The sequence below is a fragment of the Neophocaena asiaeorientalis genome, unplaced genomic scaffold (genome assembly GCF_003031525.2).
Source record: "Neophocaena asiaeorientalis asiaeorientalis breed wild unplaced genomic scaffold, Neophocaena_asiaeorientalis_V1.1 scaffold612, whole genome shotgun sequence".
NCBI lineage: Eukaryota > Metazoa > Chordata > Mammalia > Artiodactyla > Phocoenidae > Neophocaena > Neophocaena asiaeorientalis.
In genome coordinates, this window is record NW_020171815.1 from 1,370,299 (window position 1) to 1,389,745 (window position 19,447).

Sequence of the window (19,447 nt, forward strand, 5' to 3'; positions counted from 1 at the left end):
CTATGACAACAGGGCGGAGATGGCTTGGAGTTAGGCTTGAGTGGGTAGGTGTCCCTTCCGCCGCTGCTGACCTTTTTCTGCTATATCCCACTCACTGCCTCCTTCATCATTTCCTCCTCTTTGTGAGCAGCAGGTCTTACCGCTGTTCTTTCCTGCCTGATATCTGCCACGGGATTGATGCCGTTTTTCCTGCTTGTCTCTGAGGGTAACAGAGAGGGGATGCAGGGGAGCTACTTGGTGGGATCGCTCCAGCTCCGTGGAGCTGGTGGTGCCAGCTGGTGAGGCGCTGTCTTTGCCTGGAACGTGAAACAAGTTAGATCAGGAGAACGAGAGGGAGAAGTAAGGGTTGCTTTTTCCTGCACCGTCCGTTCTTGCTCGTCGTTCCAGCCCTGGAATCCTGGCAGACGTTCTTAAAAGGAAATCGTTGGAAGGAGAGTTCGAAAAAAGGTGGGGCAGGACCCACCTGACTCGGCATCAGGTAAGAAAGTATGTCTAGAATTAAACATCGGGTGCATGAATGCCCTTTCAGTGTTTTATTTTTTAGTCAGATTGATTCTCTGATGCCATATAATTTGGGGGATATAGGGTGATAGGTTTCTTATGAAGGATGCTTGCATTCAAAACAAAACAAAACGAAACTGCCAGAACAATGTGTGTGTGTGATCCTGTGAACATTTTTGAGAAAGGGTGATAAGAATTTTTAGAGATTCCTTTCAGGAATGTCACGTGGTGCACAAGCGTTTTCCTCCTGTGACACTTCAACAGGTCTTGTGAGCAAATGGTCAAAGCAGTTCCCATCCTATGACTGAAGTAGGATGCATGTACTAATACCCCCTAATTCCTTCTTGCAATAGGATTATTGCTTCTCCTTCTCCCTTTACCTTGCAGACCACAGCAGTTTCGATGAGCTGAGGTGATATTATTAGCATCTTCCTTTCCCAATCAGTTCCTGCAATCGACTTCAGTTTCCTGGAGTTTTTTGTTTGATTGTGTTTTTTGTTTTGTTTTTTTTGGCATCTCACTTTTTTTATTTTTACTAAACATGCCAATTAAAAAAAATAAAATTTATTTATTTATTTTTGGCTGCGTTGGGTCTTCGTTGCTGCACACAGGCTTTCTCTAGGTTGTGGTGAGTGGGGGCTACTCTTCGTTGCGGTGCGCAGGTTTCTCATTGTGGTGGCTTCTCTTGTTGTCGGGGACAGGCTCTAGGCACACGGGTTTCAGCAGTTGTGGCACGTGGGCTCTAGAGCGCAGGCTCAGTAGTTGTGGCGCAGGGGCTTAGTTGTTCCGCGGCATGTGGGATCTTCCCGGCCCAGGGATCGAACTCGTGTCCTCTGCATTGGCAGGTGGATTCTCAACCACTGCGCCACCAGGGAAGTCCCTCCATTTTGATTTTTAAATGCACTCTTTTCTTTAATGGTTAAAGCAGGTGTACAATGCATGTTTGAGCAGATGTACAATGCATGTTTGACAGGCCATGAGACAGGCTGTTCTAGTTAGCATAAAGTTTACATTAAATCATATATAAGCCAGAATGACTTCCCCATACCTCAATATGTGAACATTTCTTCCATCAAGTGTTTTTACAATGGAAGAGTTTTGAATTTTGTCAAATGCTTTTTCTGACTCTGTTGACATGATTAGGTGGTTTTTGATTTTTATTTTATTGCTTTGGTATATTTCCTTAATTAATTTTGGGTGTTAAACTAACATTGTATTCCTGGGGTAAATTGCACTTGGCCATGTTGTATAATTCCTTTAATATATTGCTTGATTCACTTTGCTAGTGTTGTGTTGAGGATTTTTACATACATATTTGTAAGAGATATTGGTCTGTAGTTTTCTTGTATTTGTCTAATTTTGGTATCAATGTACACTAGCTTCATAGAATGAGTTGGGAAGTGATCCCTCCTCTTTTATTTTTTGGAGAGGTTAGTGAACAATTGATGTTAATTAAAAAAAAATATTTGGTAGAATTTACCATCTGAGCCTAGTCTTTTCTTTTTTCTTTTTATTTGAGCCTAGTCTTTTTTTTTGTGTGTGGATAGTTTTTTGATTACTAATTCAATCTCTTTACTTGTTATAGGTTTATTTAGATTTTCAGTTTCTTCTGTAGTCAGCAACAGATAGTTGGGAGCAGGACAAATAATGCTGATGTCCTGCCCTTCCTGGGAAAGTAGTTCTCTGATTGGGAGCTGTGGGGAGAGGGTTCTTGGCTGTACTACTCTGGAGTGCAGTTTCCATCTTGCTGAGCTAGGAGTATGGAGAGGAGTGAGTTGTAGTTTAAATACTACAGACTCTTACTGTTCTTACTGAGTTTTAGATTTTTAATGTTTCTTTATTTGTTGTATGCTCTTAGGACAATTTCCAGAGACTTGAAATAGTTGTTTTAAAAAATAATTTTCAGTTTCACTGGGAAGTGGGCCAGTGGAGCTTCTCACATGTCACACTGAAAAGTGGAATTCTCTGAAACCTTAAATTGCTTAGCATATGGTTATGGGAGAAATATCTATATTATCAAAAGATTTCATCAGAGTTCCATTAGATATCAAGGTGCTCCAGTGTCTGTAAGACTTATATTTAAGAGCAAGTATAAAAGGGATTATATATAAGCTTATTAGGAACACAACTGCTGTGTGCAAAGAGAAATTTTTTGTAGGTGTGTTTTATTTGTCAAGCCAAAGGATTAAGCATTTTTTTTTTTCTCAGATAAACAGGGATATCCAGCAACCTTAAATTGTTCAGACTTGCTATCAAATCCATCTTTGAAGCCAAAGTGGAAAAGAACTCCCCTTTGAAACCTTTTGCCTTGTAGCTTACGCTGTCATTTAAAAATACATCAATTTTTAGAAAAGGAAATTAATGATGTACAAATTGCACAAATGAGGGTTTGTGGTTTCTTAATTTCTTGGGAGTGGGCGTGCGCCTTCCTCTGCTTCTGCCTTTGAAATTGGAGAGAGAGGCACTGGGAAACATACTACTGACCATCAGCCCAAATTGTTGGTTTTCCTATCGTTCACTAATTTTTCAAAGATGTAAGACGTTATTCAATAACTTATTGTCCACCATGGTAAATGTTAACACCTGGGTCATGGGGGAACCAGTATGCAGAATTTTGGCATAATGGAATTTATGCAGTTCTGCTATGTATTAGCTTATGTTTTGCCCTGGTATGAAAGTAAGTTGGTCTGAAATGAAGCAGCTGTGGTCTTGTGAGGAAGAACGATTTGTTGGACCTAGGCTTGAAATTAGCAACCCCTCCCCCAACCTTTTAAAAATTAAAACAAAGCGAAACCAAAAAAAATCCCTCTACTGACCCATGCTTTTTCAGTGTTTTGGATATTAAATTGCAGGCAGTGACAGCCTAATAATACAAGGGTCTAGAGTAGGGACAGGGTAGGCAGAAGCAAGTTTCTGCCATTAGCTGTGTGATTTAGGGGAGTCATTATAATCTACAGAATGAGAAGACCACCTGATTGATGGGTACCTTCTAGCTGTTGAAGCTCTTGATTTTAAAAGTGAGTCTTTTTTTCAAACTTTGGAAAGGTTACTGACTGGTGACAGAGGTCACAGGAAAAAGGAAGAGAAGTAGAGCATTGCTATAAGAAAACATCCACTTAGACTATCAGGTATCTGTGCAACTAGTGCTTTTCAAATTTTAAGGTGCATGTGAATCACTTGGGGATCTTGTTTGGGGTGGGGTTGAGATTCTGCATTTCTCACAAGCTCTTGGGTGATGCTGACCTGCTGGTCCAGGTACTACACTTTGGGTAGCAAGGAGCTGAACAATCTAGGAAAGGAGGGCTTTCAGAAGCTAATGAAGTGGTAGGTGACTAAGGAGAAATTGATAGAGCAGGAGAAACAGGAAGGAAATAAATGTTGCCAGTGGTATTTTGTTACTAGGAATAGATATTAAATTTTATGATAGAAGTCCATGAGAAATTAGTGCTTGATGTAGAACAGTTCCATTTACACACCATGTTGGAGAGTTAGTTTTTCATATTGGAGTGTTTTCCCCCGCATTATTCTAGCAAGCTGAAAAAATTTTTTCAGTAACAAAGGTTTTTAAGGCCATTTTCACATAATAGCTATTTTCATCTGATGCAGTCACGTGTGTTTATATTCAAACTACAGATACATGCACTTTTCCCTTTCCTGATTATGCTTTTTATCCTTTTGAGTAATCATAGCTATGATGATGACTATATGATGACTATAGCGCTGTGAGTCCTCCTAGTGAATCATTGAATGGTATTGAATTTGGGTAGTATTCTGCCCTGTGCTGCAAGAGAATGACGTATCTTCATTGCGGCAGTCCAATGGTATGGCGTATTTTAATTTTCCAATGTATCTCGAGTACATAATGAGAATATATGGTATTTATTAAGTACTGTTACTTCCCTCTCAAATTAAAAAAGTCCAATAAAAGTATAATAGGAGTGTTTATTACATTTTTGAATACTTGCTGTGAGATTGGAAGTTTAGTCATCTGGCAATTTGTATGGTTACATAGTGCCATTATTAGTAACAGCTGATGCAGATGTTTTTCAGAAACTCTCCCACATGTTAAAACTCATGATAAGTTTATTTACCTGCTATGTATTTTTCCTTCACTTTCATCAACACCTTGCCTTTACCTGACTACTTTCCTTTTCAGCATAAAGAGAGGGCCTTAGATGGAATTTTCTTTCTTTTTTCCCCCCGTTGTTTGTTTAAAGGTGGAGTTTTCCTTTTTTCCCCCATTGTTTGTTTTTTAAACTTGTCTTTTTTTTTTTTTTTTTTTTTTTTTTTAGCTGCAGTCTTTTTAACGACCAAACTGAAGGGAAATTAGGTGTTATGCCTAGGAATTATGTGCTAACTAATTCTGGTAGAATTTGAATCTTGATCCTCCAAAGAATATGGTTGTTACTTTGTACAGTTGTCTACTAAATGTCCCAGAAGAGAGAATTGACCCAGCATAAATGTATAATTTCTCAGCTTGACTTTCTGATGGCATTGCAAAATATCTGATTAATGTTTCCACTCACTTGGATTTGTGGTTTCACATATGTCCACAAAATACAAAAAATTAGAGTTTAATACAATGTTTTTCTCAAAGTTGTCTAACTTTAGTTTGCTATGTATGCCTTAAGAGTTAATTAATTCAGAACAACAACAACAAAAAAGAGTTAATTATTTCATAAATCATGGTGTGAAGTGGATTTTTTTTTGTGAAGTGGATTTTTATTATAAATAAATGCTTTCTTTTTAGAGCAAACGAAAATGTCTTTATTTAAAGCCCGTGATTGGTGGTCTACTGTTCTGGGAGAAAAAGAAGAATTTGATCAAGGCTGTTTGTGTTTGGCTGATGTTGACAATACTGGAAATGGACAAGGTAAACAACTTATGACCAAGCATCTTGGAGCAAAGCATTTTATAGGGGTGGAATAAAAACGACTTCTTTTTTTTAATGTGTACTTTATAGAACTTAGGTGAACTGTCATGACTATGCCCTAGTTTTTAAGGTAGTTTTCCTTATAAGTAATATTTAAGTAGCAGGCTGATAAATGTAGTTATTACTTATGTTTTGTTGTTTGTGTTTTTCTGGTTTGTGTCGATTCTGTCATATTATTTGCTGGAACTCAGAAAAATATTATAAGGCATCATTTAATTTGTTTTTATTTGTTGCAAAATCAGGTTTCATAGGGTAGAGCTGGTAAAATATTTTGAATTTTGAAAAGTTTTCTTTTGTAGAAGCTGCAAGAAAAATTATATTCTTTTAAAAGAGAATTTGAAAGCCATTTACCAGAATGGAGAAATTATGTTAGCTCTATTTGTTTGTAGAAAACAATTGTTAAATCATTGCTTTCATTTTTATATTTTGAAACTAGAAACAATATTCTATTTTATTCTTATATTATTTGCTCCTCTTTGCATCTTCATATAAGTGGTCTTTAAAACATTTTAGTTCTGTATTATTGCTACTTGAAATTAATATTTGGTTTCAGTGATTTATAGTCATGAACTTTTTTTTTTGTAATTCAGATAGTCACTGGCCTCTTAAAAAGAAAACTTATTATAATAATTTTTCTTGTGTTCATTGTATATAAACATTGTCCCCTTACATTTTTCTTTATTCTATTTATCTTGCCTATAATTAAAACAGGCAAGAATTTGGGGGATAAAGTGAAAGGAGAAAATTATATTGGCAAAGAAGAGTGGGAGGCACTAAACTGTTCTGAGCACCTACTAAATTGTTTCTAAGGAAAATCTGGGCCCTGCCCTCCTACTGATAGGAGAGGCGAAGGTCTTCTATTCATAAGGTGTCCTGAGCTGTTTTTCAAAGATTATCAACCCTGCCTCCTGCCCAACTGTTTGTTAAAATTTATGATTCCCCTATAATTTGGTAGCACAGAAGAGTCATACCATAAAAATACCTGCCAGAGAGAAACAATTTCAAACCCACCTCTGCCCAAACTATTTAAAGCTCAACTTGGTTGGAAACTATACTTACTGATTATCTGAATAACATAGTGTTCACTCATCATTTCTATTAGAGCTCCTCACTGGGGTGCCACCAGTGGGTTACCAATATGCTGAGATGTTTCATCCGCCCTATTTACATCCAGCTGTGAGCAGCTTCCTCTGTTTTCCCAAGCATGCTATACAAAAATCATTCTCTGTGTGTGTATGTTCCACATAGAAAAAAACCACTGATCATTATTTCTCAAAGCCTGGACCACCTATATCATAATGTTCTGGGGTGATTATTATATATGAAGATTTTCTATCCCAGATGTACAAGATCTTCTAAGATCATATTCTCTGGGGGGTAGATGGATTGGACGGGGGCTTAGGTATCTGCATTTTGACAAGCTCCAAAGTTGAATGGTGGCACACTAAAGTTTAAGAATTATTACTGTTGATCTTATGGAGTGCAAGTTTAGTGAGAGCAGCTTCGGACATGCTCTGTTTGAAACAGAAGTGTCTGGTAGGCAGAATCGAGGTAGAGATTTGGGAGTGAGCAGTACGCTGGTTGTATTTGAAGCCCTGGGAATGGGTGCAAATACACTGAGAGAGAAGATGGAACAAGAGGGAAGGAACCTTAGGACCATAACCTGGAAAATGTGAGCATTAAGGGAGGAGCTTTGGGACAGGTAGTCAGTAATAGATTCTGAGAAGGGCAGGCAGAGAGGCAGGAGAACCAGTTGTGCTGATACCTGGGAGGCAAGATTTAGTGACGTGAAGACTGATTTTTAAATTTCCATATTGTTTTGCAGCAAGTGGTTTGTTAGTATCCTTGGTGAGGGTGGATGAATGGACACAATGGTAACAAAATCTAGATTTGCAGAGAGTGAAGGAGTCAGAGGTGGGGAAAACTGAGTGTTTATGGCCCTTTAAAGGAAGAGCTGTGAAGGGAAGAAGGGAGAATGATGACTGGGGACAGTGTAGGGTAAAAAGAAATGGGAAAAATTCTGTGTGTAGCATAGAGGATATAATTGATAAAGCAGGGATCCAGAGAAGACAGTTGGAGGTGGGATCAAGTACACAGATGGAAGGGTTAACTTTAAACAGGTTTGAGAATTTTTTTCACTGTGATAGAAGGTAAGAAGGTAAGAATGGACATAGATGAAGAGAAGTTTGCAGGTCAGTTTGGGAAGTTGAGACAATAATGCCAGTTGATCCCCACTTTCTCTGAAGTGATCCGAGAGTGAAAGGATAGTATTAGGCATCTTGAAATTGCTTTAGGTGAAGCTTACTTGATTCATAGAAGAAGGATTCCTCATTAATCTTGAGAGAATCTGAATGGTTCAGCTTAGATTACATGCTAACATATAACCTGGAGGGAGTGTTTATTACAAGAATCAGAGTTAAAAACACATTATTTAAGGCAGACTAAAAAATAGTTCTTATATTTATCTTTTAGCTTCTCAGCATTTATACCTTACATGGGGCAATTCTCCCTTGTACAACTGAACATACACATATTCTTACCCATCTGCCACGGGAGATAAGTGCATGCACCTGCTGCTTCAGAGGCTCTTTCAGGGAGCTCTGGCTCTTCAAATCTAGGATCTCTGGGTGTTACACCTTTCGTTTGTCATTCGGTCATGATCATGTTCCAATATTCTGCTTCTTCTAGAATAATTGGTACATACAATCCGTGTTCACAACCTAATATATAATAGTTGAGGAAAAGAAGAAGAGAAGGAAAAACTTAAAAGTTAAGATGAAGAAGCAGGAAAAATTGTATGGCAACTTGAAGAAGTCATGTTGGGAGCTACATCCTTTTGTTTTGCAACTGGTCACCTGGCTGTGGTCTAGGCCTCTTCATTCCTGGGGGATCTAGAACACTGATGCTTGCCTAAAGAGGATTATAGTAATTCCATTTACTACTGATCCAGACAGTACAGGAAGGGCCCATGGGGATCCCTGGGTTTCACTCATATTTCTTTCAGCCCCATTCAGCCTTTATGAGATGGTGAGGTAGTCCTGGTTCCTGCAGATTGGATTGTGGGTGTACATGTAAAGGTATACTGCTGCTCCTGTCAGGTGAAAGCCAATCATTTCTGTTGGTCTCTGTGCATTGGAAAGGAGAAAATGCATTACTAAGCTTTAGAACTGTACTCAAGCAGATGGGATGTATTAGTTGGCTCCAAGAAAAAATAATTTGTGGAATAACAGAAGAATTCAGAGTTACCATTTAAGTTATAATGATCAACTCTATAAGACCTATTAATTAGACTTTGATATCAGCAAACCTGGTTATTAAACAGGACTTTGATAGGAATGATCACATATTACAAAGTTAAGTGTTTTGGAATTAAATTTTGGAAACCACCCCAAATCAGGCTTAGGAGTGGTATTGATTTTGATTTTCTCCCTGTTGGAGAGATGGAGTTCCACTGGCTTCCATATAGTCCTTTCAATATAATATCCCTCACTCTGCATGTTAGAGAACCAAGTGGATACTCTACCGTTTTCTATGGAAATACATTTCCTTTAAGCTCTCAGATGCTGGGTGAGAAATCATAGGTTGGCTTTGCTTTCCCACTGGGTGAACTGAGTTAGGAAGTTCATTTATCATGGGATCTCCATAATTGGCAACAATAGTATCTTCCTGGGCTTCCAGAATTAGCAGTAATTTAGAGCCAATATTCAAGTGTTCTCATAAAGGTTGGGTATATACCTTTCCTCAGTACACTTGGATAAATGACTACTAGTCCAATAGGGAAGAATCGTATTAGGCATGGGTGGTGTTACAGCAGTCTATACATAACCTTGTCTTTGTTCAAGTGACTCAGTCTATAAATTGACTTAAGTATGGGGATCAATGCTATGCCATGACTGTCTAATATGGTGGCTTGAGTTAGTCCTCTTTTCCATAGACCTGGATTACTTTTGGCTTTAGACTTCAGAAAAGGCCTTAATTTGATAAACACACTATAGTACATTGTTACAATTAAATACTACTCAATAATAAAAAGAAATGAATCACTGGGATAAAGGGCCTTAATGTGTTGCCTGTTTGTTCCATCCCTGGGGATCCCATATTAATTAATTATAGCTTGTAATCTGTGATAGTTAGACTGTTACCTGAGATCTGGTTACTATAATAGTCCCGCTGTCTATTTTAATAATCATACATACACTTTTTAATTCTAGGGGTTAAATTGTCACCACATGGACTTGGCCATCCTGGTTTCCTCTTACCCCTGAGGATAGGGCTTTGTTGAAGTTGAGTCCCATTCTTTCTGATCAATGTCTTTACTTTTATGCAAGAAACCTGGAGAGACTGTGAACTCATTTGTCACTGCAATTTAAAACCTATAGAGTTAATCCCTGAACTAGATTCTTAGGGGTTAAGCCCCCTGCTAAAAGAGCTAGGAAATTCTGCAGACTCCCAAAGACCCTGAGTTTTATTCTTTACCCTGAGATGAGAATTTTGAGATTTAAACCTATCATTCTCTTACTTTAAATTATCCAGTGCCCTTAGAAAAAGCCATCTTATGTATGGTTTGGCATTCCTCCTTCCTGTTCATTTGGCAGCAGCTGTTCAGTTCACTAGAGTGTCACCTGCAATGGGCACAGTGTTCCAGATGCTTGGAGGTGTTAACTTGTTTAACTGTTCTGTCACTGTGTACAATGCTATTTAACCCCACCTAGAATATGAACAGGAGTTTTAATGCTTTGTGCCCCAACTTAGCTCAACAACCAATTTCCAAATATCCCTGCAGGAATTGGTGTCTGTAGTTTATTCACTGGTGCTAATCTGTATATCAATTAACATCTTATTTTATTTTTTTGCCACAAAGTGACAGGAAACAATTATGATAAATGCAAATAAAAGAGAGATTGGAATGAGAGTGACATAGCTCTCCTGAATGCAGGAAGAGTTCATTTGGCCAAGCCTTAGTCAGAGACAGGAACCAGTATGTTTCCAGAGACCTTGTAGACCTCTGAGGCTGCCATCAGATCACCTAGCACCAGATTCATTTCTTTTTTTTAATTGAAGTATAGTTGATTTACAATGTTGTGTTAATTTCTGCTGTACAGCAAAGTGATTCAGCTATATATATATATATATATGTATATGTATGTATGTATGTGTGTATATATAGAGATATACATTCTTTTTCATATTCTTTTCCATTATGGTTTATCACAGGGTATTGAATACTGTTCCCTGTGCTATAGAGTAGGACCTTGTTGTTTATCCATTCTATATATAATAGTTTGCATCTGCTAGTCCTAAACTCCCAATTCACCCCTCCCCCATTCCTCCTCCCCCTTGGCAATCACAAGTCTGTTTGTTTTGTAAATAAGTTCATTTGTGTCACATTTTGTATTCCACATATCAATGATATCATATGGTATTTGTCTTCACTTAGTATGATAATCTCTAGGTCCATCCATGTTGCTGCAGATGGCATTAATCCATTCTTTTTTATGGCTAAGTAGTAGTCCATTGTATATATGTACCACATCTTCTTTATCCCTTCATCTGTTGATGAACATTTAGGTTGCTTCCGTGTCTTGGGTATTTTGAATAGTAGCACCAGATTCTTAATGACATATGTGTCTCTATTCAGGATTGAAATTCCTAGGATAGTACCTCTCTCACAGGGTTATTATGAGGATTTAATGAGTTAGTATATATAAGCTACTTAGACCATTGCCTGGCACCTAATAAACTCTCAATAAATGTGTAGAACTCCTTCTTTTAAGCTGATAGAAAAAAAGTCAATGTATTCTACTAATCCAGGGATTTCAAACAACCCAAAGTATTAGTTTCCTAGGAATGCCATAACAAAGTACCACAAATTGGCTGGCATAAAACAACAAATTTATTCTGTCACAGTTCTGGAGACTAGAAGTCCAAATCAAGGTGTTGGCAGGACTATGCTACCTCTGAAGCCTCTAGGATCCTTTTTTGCCTCTTTCAGTTTCTGATAGCGCCAGGCATTCTTTGGCTTGTAGGTGTATCACTCCAATCTCTGCCTCTGTTGTCACATGATCATCTTCTCCTTGCTTGCCTCTATGTCTTCACGTGGCATTCTCCTCTCCCCACTCCTGTCTCTGTTTTATCTTCTTATAAGGATACTAATTGAGTCCTATCACTTACCTAATTGAGTGTGACCTCATCGTAACTTGATTACATCTGCAAAGACCCTGTTTCCAAATAAAGTCACAGATACTGGGGGTTAGGACTTCAACATATATCTTTTTGGGGGACAATTCAACCCATAATACCTATCCTACCATTTCCTCCTTTTGTACCCAAGGCTAGAAATTGTAAATCAGAGCACTCTGTCTAATGAGGCGTCATTGTTTTTACACTGAGTTAATACGGTGTTTTCAACAGCCAAAACCAGGTGTAGAGTTGACACTCTATGGCGAAATCAGCTTACAACCTGATAATGGTCCTTTGTTAAAAGGGCATGCTTTGACTGTGTTAAATTATGGCTACGACCCCAAATCAAGGCTTAAGAAAAATGTAATATGTTAGTACATTTGAATATTGGTGATGTAAAGCTATTTTTGAAAAGCTATGTGTTATTAAGATAAGTTCACTTTAATTACATATTCTATTGGCAGATTGGTTTTTGTATATGAAGCAAAACTGGATTCTTTTAATTTTTAGATTTCTCTTTTAGACACTGGAAATTTTATTTCTAAAAAATTTTTGTTGCTAATGTTTTTTTCTTTCTATATCTTTAAAAAAATCTCTTTACAGATAAAGTAATTGTGGGTAGCTTTATGGGATACCTAAGGATCTTTAATCCTCATCCTGTAAAAACAGGAGATGGAGCTCAAGCTGAAGATTTGCTTCTAGAAGTGCATCTACGAGATCCAATACTGCAAGTGGAAGTAGGAAAGTTTGTTTCGTAAGTATAGCCCACCAATTCTGGTGTTTTATCTTAATACTTGGAGTATGTCAATCCCTTACTATGTCACTTTTGTGGATGCTTCAAAAAAAAAAAAGAATATCTATGAATTAAATATATTTCCTGTATATTGTCACCTAGGTGGTCCTCATGCACTGAACATTTTAAAATTTGGAAACCTGTACATTTAAGATAGAATAATTTAGGACTTTTTTATAGCAACAGACCTAAGATGCCTGATGTGTCAGAAGCTTAAAGGAAAAGAGATAAGCTTTTGAAAAATAACCAGACAAAGAAATAGAAAGTATTCACCACTTAAAGCACTAATTGTCCAGTTTCTTTTTTTTTTTTGCGGCATGTGGGCCTCACTGTTGTGGCCTCTCCCGTTGCGGAGCACAGGCTCCGGATGCACAGGCTCAGCAGCCACGGCTCACGGGCCTAGCCGCTCCGCGGCATGTGGGATCTTCCCGGACCGGGGCACGAACCCGTGTCCCCTGCATTGGCAGGCGGACTCTCAACCACTGCGCCACCAGGGAAGCCCCCAATTGTCCAGTTTTAAACAAACTTTGTTTAAAAAAATTAGACATCATAGCAGTTATGTGATTTGGTGCATAACTTTGAAGCTTTGAAACAAATTACTTATTTGGGGTAGAGAGGTCCTTAGTTTCTTAAAGGAAGACAGCTCACCCCACAAAGTAAGTCTTTGGTTCAAATTACGTTATTTTTAAACCTAATTTATTTTAGAACACCGTTTATTATTTTGCATTTTGTGTAATACGTTTGCTTTTTATTTACTGATGATATTGCTGATTTTATCTTATTTTCATACATGAATTTTCTTAAAATTAAGCCTGTATTTCTTAATCATTTATAAAAGTATCTATTGTGAAGTGTTATGTAGACAGAGGTGGCCTTGTTTTCCTGTACCTTCTCTTTTTGAGCGCCCTTTTGCTGTCTTAAGTCTGGGAGTGCCCTGAGCTCTGGATTTTGGCTCACTCCAGTTGCACATCGTGATTTATTGGCCCCAGGTTCCACTTGTTCAGGGCCCTGACTCCTACTAGAAAAACCTGAAAGACTGCTCCTGAGCATTAACCCTCTTCTGGTAACACGATTCATTCTGATGGGAAGCTGCTTCGTGGATGCTATAGGCCAGGACATGAGATGGGACTTTTATGCCCTGTGACAGGCTGGATCAGGATTTTATGATTGATGTGGCTGGTAAATATCTACGCCATCTAAAAGCTGATGATGATTAGGTGCCCACTGTGTACCTAGCACATATTAAACGTGATGGATTTATAAAGTAAGGAGACAAAAGAATTCTTGCCTCTAAAACGCATTTTTACCTTTTCATTTTTTAAAAAAGTGGAATGCTGTCACAATCATTCTACACAGTAGTGGCTTTCACCTATGCTATCACTTGTTGGAAGGGAGGAGGTGAACATTAATGATACTGTACTAGTATTAATTGACTAGTACTATCTCATTAATCTTATCTGTAAGATGTGATCTGCGTTTAGAGATAAGGAAACTTATCTAGAACTCAGAGCTTTAGGTTACACAGCCAGCATTCAGGCCCAGGTCTGTCTGACTCCATTCTTTACTGTCTTTCCATGACATCATGTCCTTTTCCTGTGCATGATGGAAAAATTGTTTTGGTGTTTGGTGGCGCAGTGGTTGAGAGTCCGCCTGCCGATGTAGGGGACACGGGTTCGTGCCCTGGCCCGGGAGGATCCCACATGCCGCGGAGCGGCTGGGCCCGTGAGCCATGGCCGCTGAGCCTGCGCGTCTGGAGCCTGTGCTCCACAATGGGAGAGGCCACAACAGTGAGAGGCCCGCGTACCGCAAAAAAAAAAAAAAAAAAAAAAAAAAAAAATCTTTGAAGGTGGTCTTGATTATGTGATAGTTGTGTATATTTTCATTTCCTGGTAGTAGAGTGAGTTGGTGAGTATATATTCACTGTAACAATGTTTTGCAGGTATTATCTAATATAATTCTTGTTTTATAAATGAGAAACTCACACTCTGAAATATTAAATGATCACAGAAATATCAAAGTGCCGAGACAAGATCCCAGTCCAGGTCTTCAGACTTCAATTATAGTTCTTTCAGTTTAGAACAGAGTCTGCATCAGAGGTCGAACATCTGAGGCCTGCTTGCAGATTAGTTTTAAATTTAAAAGAATTGCCAACATTTAGGAACGAGAAATTTTCACATAAAGTCCCTGCATTCTGGCTTGTCTTGAAAAAGAATGTGGAGATCTGGCCACAAGCCCAGAGCTGAGTAGTTGTTGCCTCCTTTAGTCTGGCTCTAGTCTCCAATTGATCACAGCCATTTACACCCTTTATTCACTTATATCTTCTGACTCGACCCTTGAAGACTTTGAATTTGGGATTTCTAGATTGTGCCTTGTCTCTGGAAACCACTTGATAGGGGCTGGGAAGTGTAGTGGTGACAGTGGCTGTTTATTTCTATTTGAGATTTAGACCAAACTGAAATATTTTCAATACCTTTAGTATAATTTCAGACCTCCATGTGATATATGCCTTTTGCCAATGATGATTAGCATTCTGTAGTGCTTTATACTTTACAAGGTGCTTTCACATGATTTTTATTTCATTTAATTTAAACCTCTTATTTTCCAAAAGGGGAAATAGGCTTAGAGAGTGTAAGTGACTTGCTCAAGCCAGGACCAGAGCGTGGGTCTCCCCCTCCACACACACCCTGTGGCTTGCGGGATCTTAGTTCCCTAACCAGGGATCGTACCCGCACCCACTGCAATGGAAACACGAAGTCTTAACCACTGAACTGCCAGGGAAGTCCCACGTGGATCTCCTTATTGTGGGAGAGCACTCCTGAAGGCGCCTCCGATATGACTTTTGCTGGGAGACTCCCTTGGTTTCAGTGTGAAGGCAGCTCCTTGAGGCAGAGTCCTTGGGCCTCTGGTATTGCCAAACTGGTTGCTTGTTGTTCAATTTATTTTTCAGCTTTGAATGTTATCTAGTGAATTATTTAGTTCACTCATGATAGGTTATGGTTAAAGTCTCGTTTTAAAATCATTTTGTCATTTTTTGGGTTACATCTGAAACTAGTATTTAAACTTTTAAAACTTTCCCTGTTTTTCAGAGGTACTGAAATGCTTCATTTGGCTGTGTTGCATTCTAGAAAACTGTGTGTCTACTCTGTCTCAGGTAAGAAACATTTTTTTCTAATGTAGAATTTGTACTAAAATCTGGACTTCTTAATATTATGTAAGAATAGTTAATATTGACTCAGTTGAAGGTTTTCTTATCTTGGTTAGCATTTTCCCATTCATTTATTCTTTCAGGTACAAAGACTATTACATTTTCTTGGTCTGCTATTTCCATGCATACTTAAATTTCTATCACTGTAGAGGGTTCCTTGGAATCTCCTTCATCTGAGGAATTGTGTGCAGGATTGCCTATGACTAATAGAGGCCAATTCTGGGTACTTAGGACACTTGAGTCTTAAGAAATGTTCAACAGCAACAGCAAAATTCATTACATGCTGAGTCATGGTGGTTTAAAGTACATTTTCTTTGGTGAACCTCAAGTATTTCTCTTTACAGTTCCAATTTCTTGGCTTTTGGCTGTCTTTACTCAACCAGACCTTAAGGCATTTATTTGAGACTTAATTAGGTTTCATTCCCTGACATGGTAGTGTGGGTACAAGTATGAAAGTTAATTGCATTTTGGTTTCAGCATTTTGGCCCTTATTAAATATGAAAAGGTAACTTACAAATTTTGTTTCAGTTATTAGATAAATTTTAGTCCAAGTTGATAGTTATTTTTATGACGTGCAATATGGGGGAATCTTTTAATGGATACAATAAAGCTGAGTGTCTGTGGACCTATTGCTTATATAAAAGATACTCTCTTTTGGAATTTGCTGTAAATATTAGCTTCTAGGATTTGGATTTCTCACACTCATTTTCTTGATTTGGGCTTTCTTTGTATTTTGCTTTCAATTTGAATCATGATTCATATTTACTGTCTGGATATTTTTTAAAAAAAAATAATTTATTTTATTTTTGGCTGCTTTGGGTCTTTGTTGCTGTGCGTGGGCTTTCTCTAGTTGTGGTGAGTGGGGTCTGCTCTTTGTTGTGGTGCGCGGATTCCCATTGTGGTGGCTTCTCTTGTTGCGGAGCACAGGCTGTATGCAGGGGCTTCAGTAGTTGTGGCTCGTGGGCTCTAGCGCGCAGGCTCAGTAGTTGTGGCGCACGGGCTTAGTTGCTCCGCAGCATGTGGGATCCTCCCCGATCAGGGCTCGAACCCGTGTCCCCTGCATTGGCAGGCGGATTCCCAACCACTGCACCACCAGGGAAGTTCCAGAGCTGGGTATTCTTAGGCCATCTCATTTTGGGGCAAAGATCTATTAGATTTTGAAGGCAGCCTTGATATATGGTGTGTGGTAGGCATACTTGTTGAATGAATAAATGAACTTATTTCTAGGTAATGCTGAGGCAATTGCTAGTGGCTATTTATTACTCTCTGTATGTTATTTTCTTCTTTCTTCTTTTCCTTCTCTGTTACCACTATCATTTTCTTTTCCATTTCCATTCTATTTATATCAGAGGCCTGGTAAAGTACCTCTTACTGTCATTGCTAAATACTCTTATTGGTTTCATGGTAAAAGATGTTGTTCCTCCTAGCGGTAGGGCAGATATTTAGTGTTCCAGGGTAAATGGAGAAGGTATGATATAGGCTACTTTATTGCAGGCATCTAGTTGTTCCTCTGTTTTCCATCATAAGCCTGTTAACTTGGAGTGATATTTTATTAACAGGTATGGAGGAGGAGAACTTGCCCTCAGTAACTCTTGAATACTGCTTGGGGTACTGGTCCCTTCTAGAGGCTCCATGGGGGCTCTAAGAGGGCAGGAGAGGGAGACATCCTAAAATCTAGAAATTAGGTTAGACTCTTGGCCTTCCCTGGTCCCGTTTGAATGATGGCTCAGAAAGCCAGAAGTCTCTAGAGTTCCACTGGGGTGTAGGGCATAGACTAGGGATGAAATGTGTGTTTATCAAAAAAGGCTAGTGAAAGAAACTGGCATGTTTGGTCACAACTTGTTTATGGGACATTGGTATTGGCCTTCAACTTAGTGTTGAAAATGAAAGTTATTTGTCACGGGAATGGCAATTTTATTGCTCTTTTATTCTTTCTATTCATTTACAAGCTTTGTATTCTCTGGGGATGAGGAGTTGTCCAAACTACATTCCCTTACACTCTACCTCATTTTCCTTCTCTGTCTCTCATTTCTTCAGCTTCCTATGATATTCGTAGCCTGACAATTTGTATATTTTTCCTGGCTTGGCTTAAATTGAGAAGCAGAGAAGTTAATGTTTTTGTTCTCTTGAATATGTTTCTTGAGGTACCAGACTGAACTTTTACCTACCTTTTACTATAACAGGGGAAGCATAAACACTTTCTAGTTTAAGTGAAACCACTGGTGTCAGCAGATGAAAACTGTTAGCTGAACTTGACATCCTTAACCCCGACTGCCCCCTCCCCAAATGTTTTTTGTTTTCTTTTATGCGCTAATGTGCTCCTAAAAAATATTTGAGGCAAATTAGAGGAGACTTCCTGGATATAGCAAACAACTCTTAATAATCAGAGGCTAGTGTGCTGACTTTTTTTTTGCGGGGGTGATATGTCATTAAATGCAGGCTTAATATAGAGAAACAGCAGGTTCTTGCTGACCTGAACTTAGCCCATCTTATCACGCTCTGGTAAAGGAAAAGCATCGCATGGCATCTCAGATTCCTTCCTGATGGGCCTCAGTTTCTGAGTAAATGGTTACAGATGTGTGAGCTTAAGCCATACTGATTATGTTCTTTTAAATATTCTTTTCCAAAAATTTTGTACTTACTAAGCATTTGACATATTTATAGAATTTTAATATTTGCCGTGAGAGGGCAAAAAGATGTCTCTTTACTTTTGACAGGGTTATATAATCTAATTTGGTTATTTAATACAATGAACCTTTTAACTTACTCTGTAATGGCTTTTATTTCATTTAACATCATTAGATTTCTCAGCAGTTATGTAAAATTACACCAAAACCTGTTTTCAAGGTGACCTTTGATTGTCCAGAGAATTATTTTGTTTAAATTATATCTTGTTTAAATAAGACCATCAGCATAAATGTTCTAATATCCATTTACTTTCTAATTGATGAAACTTTATATTAACTTTAGCTATATACAGACTATTATTATAGATATACATTTACTGTATTCAGTCTGTATATTCAAGGACAAAACCTTTGTAAATAATTTTAATCTTATGCCATCAATGCTTCTCTAGAAAGCAAGTGATCAGAATTTTTAGATTTTCAGGTACTACCTTTATTCCAAGTTAGTACTGAAGGAAGATAAATTGTCTTTTGTTCTCCATAGGTGTACTATTACATTTTAAAGTGCTATCACCTGAAATTTAAAAACTTACCAATGCATTTGCAGCTTTTTCAAGACATATATTCTAATGTCATTTCATGGAAGTGTGTTTAAATATTGACTGCTGACCCTTATGTTCACTGACCTTTTGGCTAGCAGGCACGCGTAAGTGCATTCCTTACTCGGAGGGGTCCATCTGGTTTTAGGTGCAGAATGAAATTTGGAATTTCAGTAGGGACAAACCAAAAGTTTCTTGGATCTTTTTTTTTTTTCTGGTTTCTTAGAGGCTAGAACTGTCCTTAGGTCACTGCTGTGAGTTATGTTTTTAGAGTTTTTGTTTTTTGATTTTACCCATGTGGCTGGTATGGTTGTGATTACCACCAGTTTCTCTGGACCTTACTGATTTTACTACCATTTAGGTTCCAGAAAGCTTTCATCTCCTATCAGGGTTAGCTGGCAAATTTGAGTCTTTCTCTTTGTTTTTTTACTCTATTGGTATGTTAGCATTTTGGTTGTTAGCATTTTCAGGGGCATAGATCAGAGTAGAAGTGGTTGTCCTCCAAGAAATCCTTGCCTGTTAGTTTTTCTCTTTCAACCCTCCACCTTCCAAATGAGGAAGAGAAAGCCAGGGAGAGAAAGGTGGAGGTGAAAATAACATATATATATT

At 38.2% G+C, this 19,447-nt stretch overlaps 1 protein-coding gene across 1 annotated transcript in view; it reads left to right on the top strand.

Annotated features, from left to right (window-relative positions):
* Positions 1–19: 19 nt before the first annotated feature.
* LOC112394249 (protein PTHB1) overlaps positions 20–19,447 on the top strand; it is a gene marked incomplete at its 3' end in the record, with an annotated part of 222,556 nt that continues 203,128 nt past the window's right edge. Inside the window, exons 1-4 of the mRNA XM_024736986.1 lie at positions 20–478; positions 5,252–5,374; positions 12,218–12,368; positions 15,494–15,558. Coding sequence (XP_024592754.1) covers positions 5,263–5,374; positions 12,218–12,368; positions 15,494–15,558 — 328 coding nt within the window. The remainder of the gene's footprint in view (positions 479–5,251; positions 5,375–12,217; positions 12,369–15,493; positions 15,559–19,447) is intronic.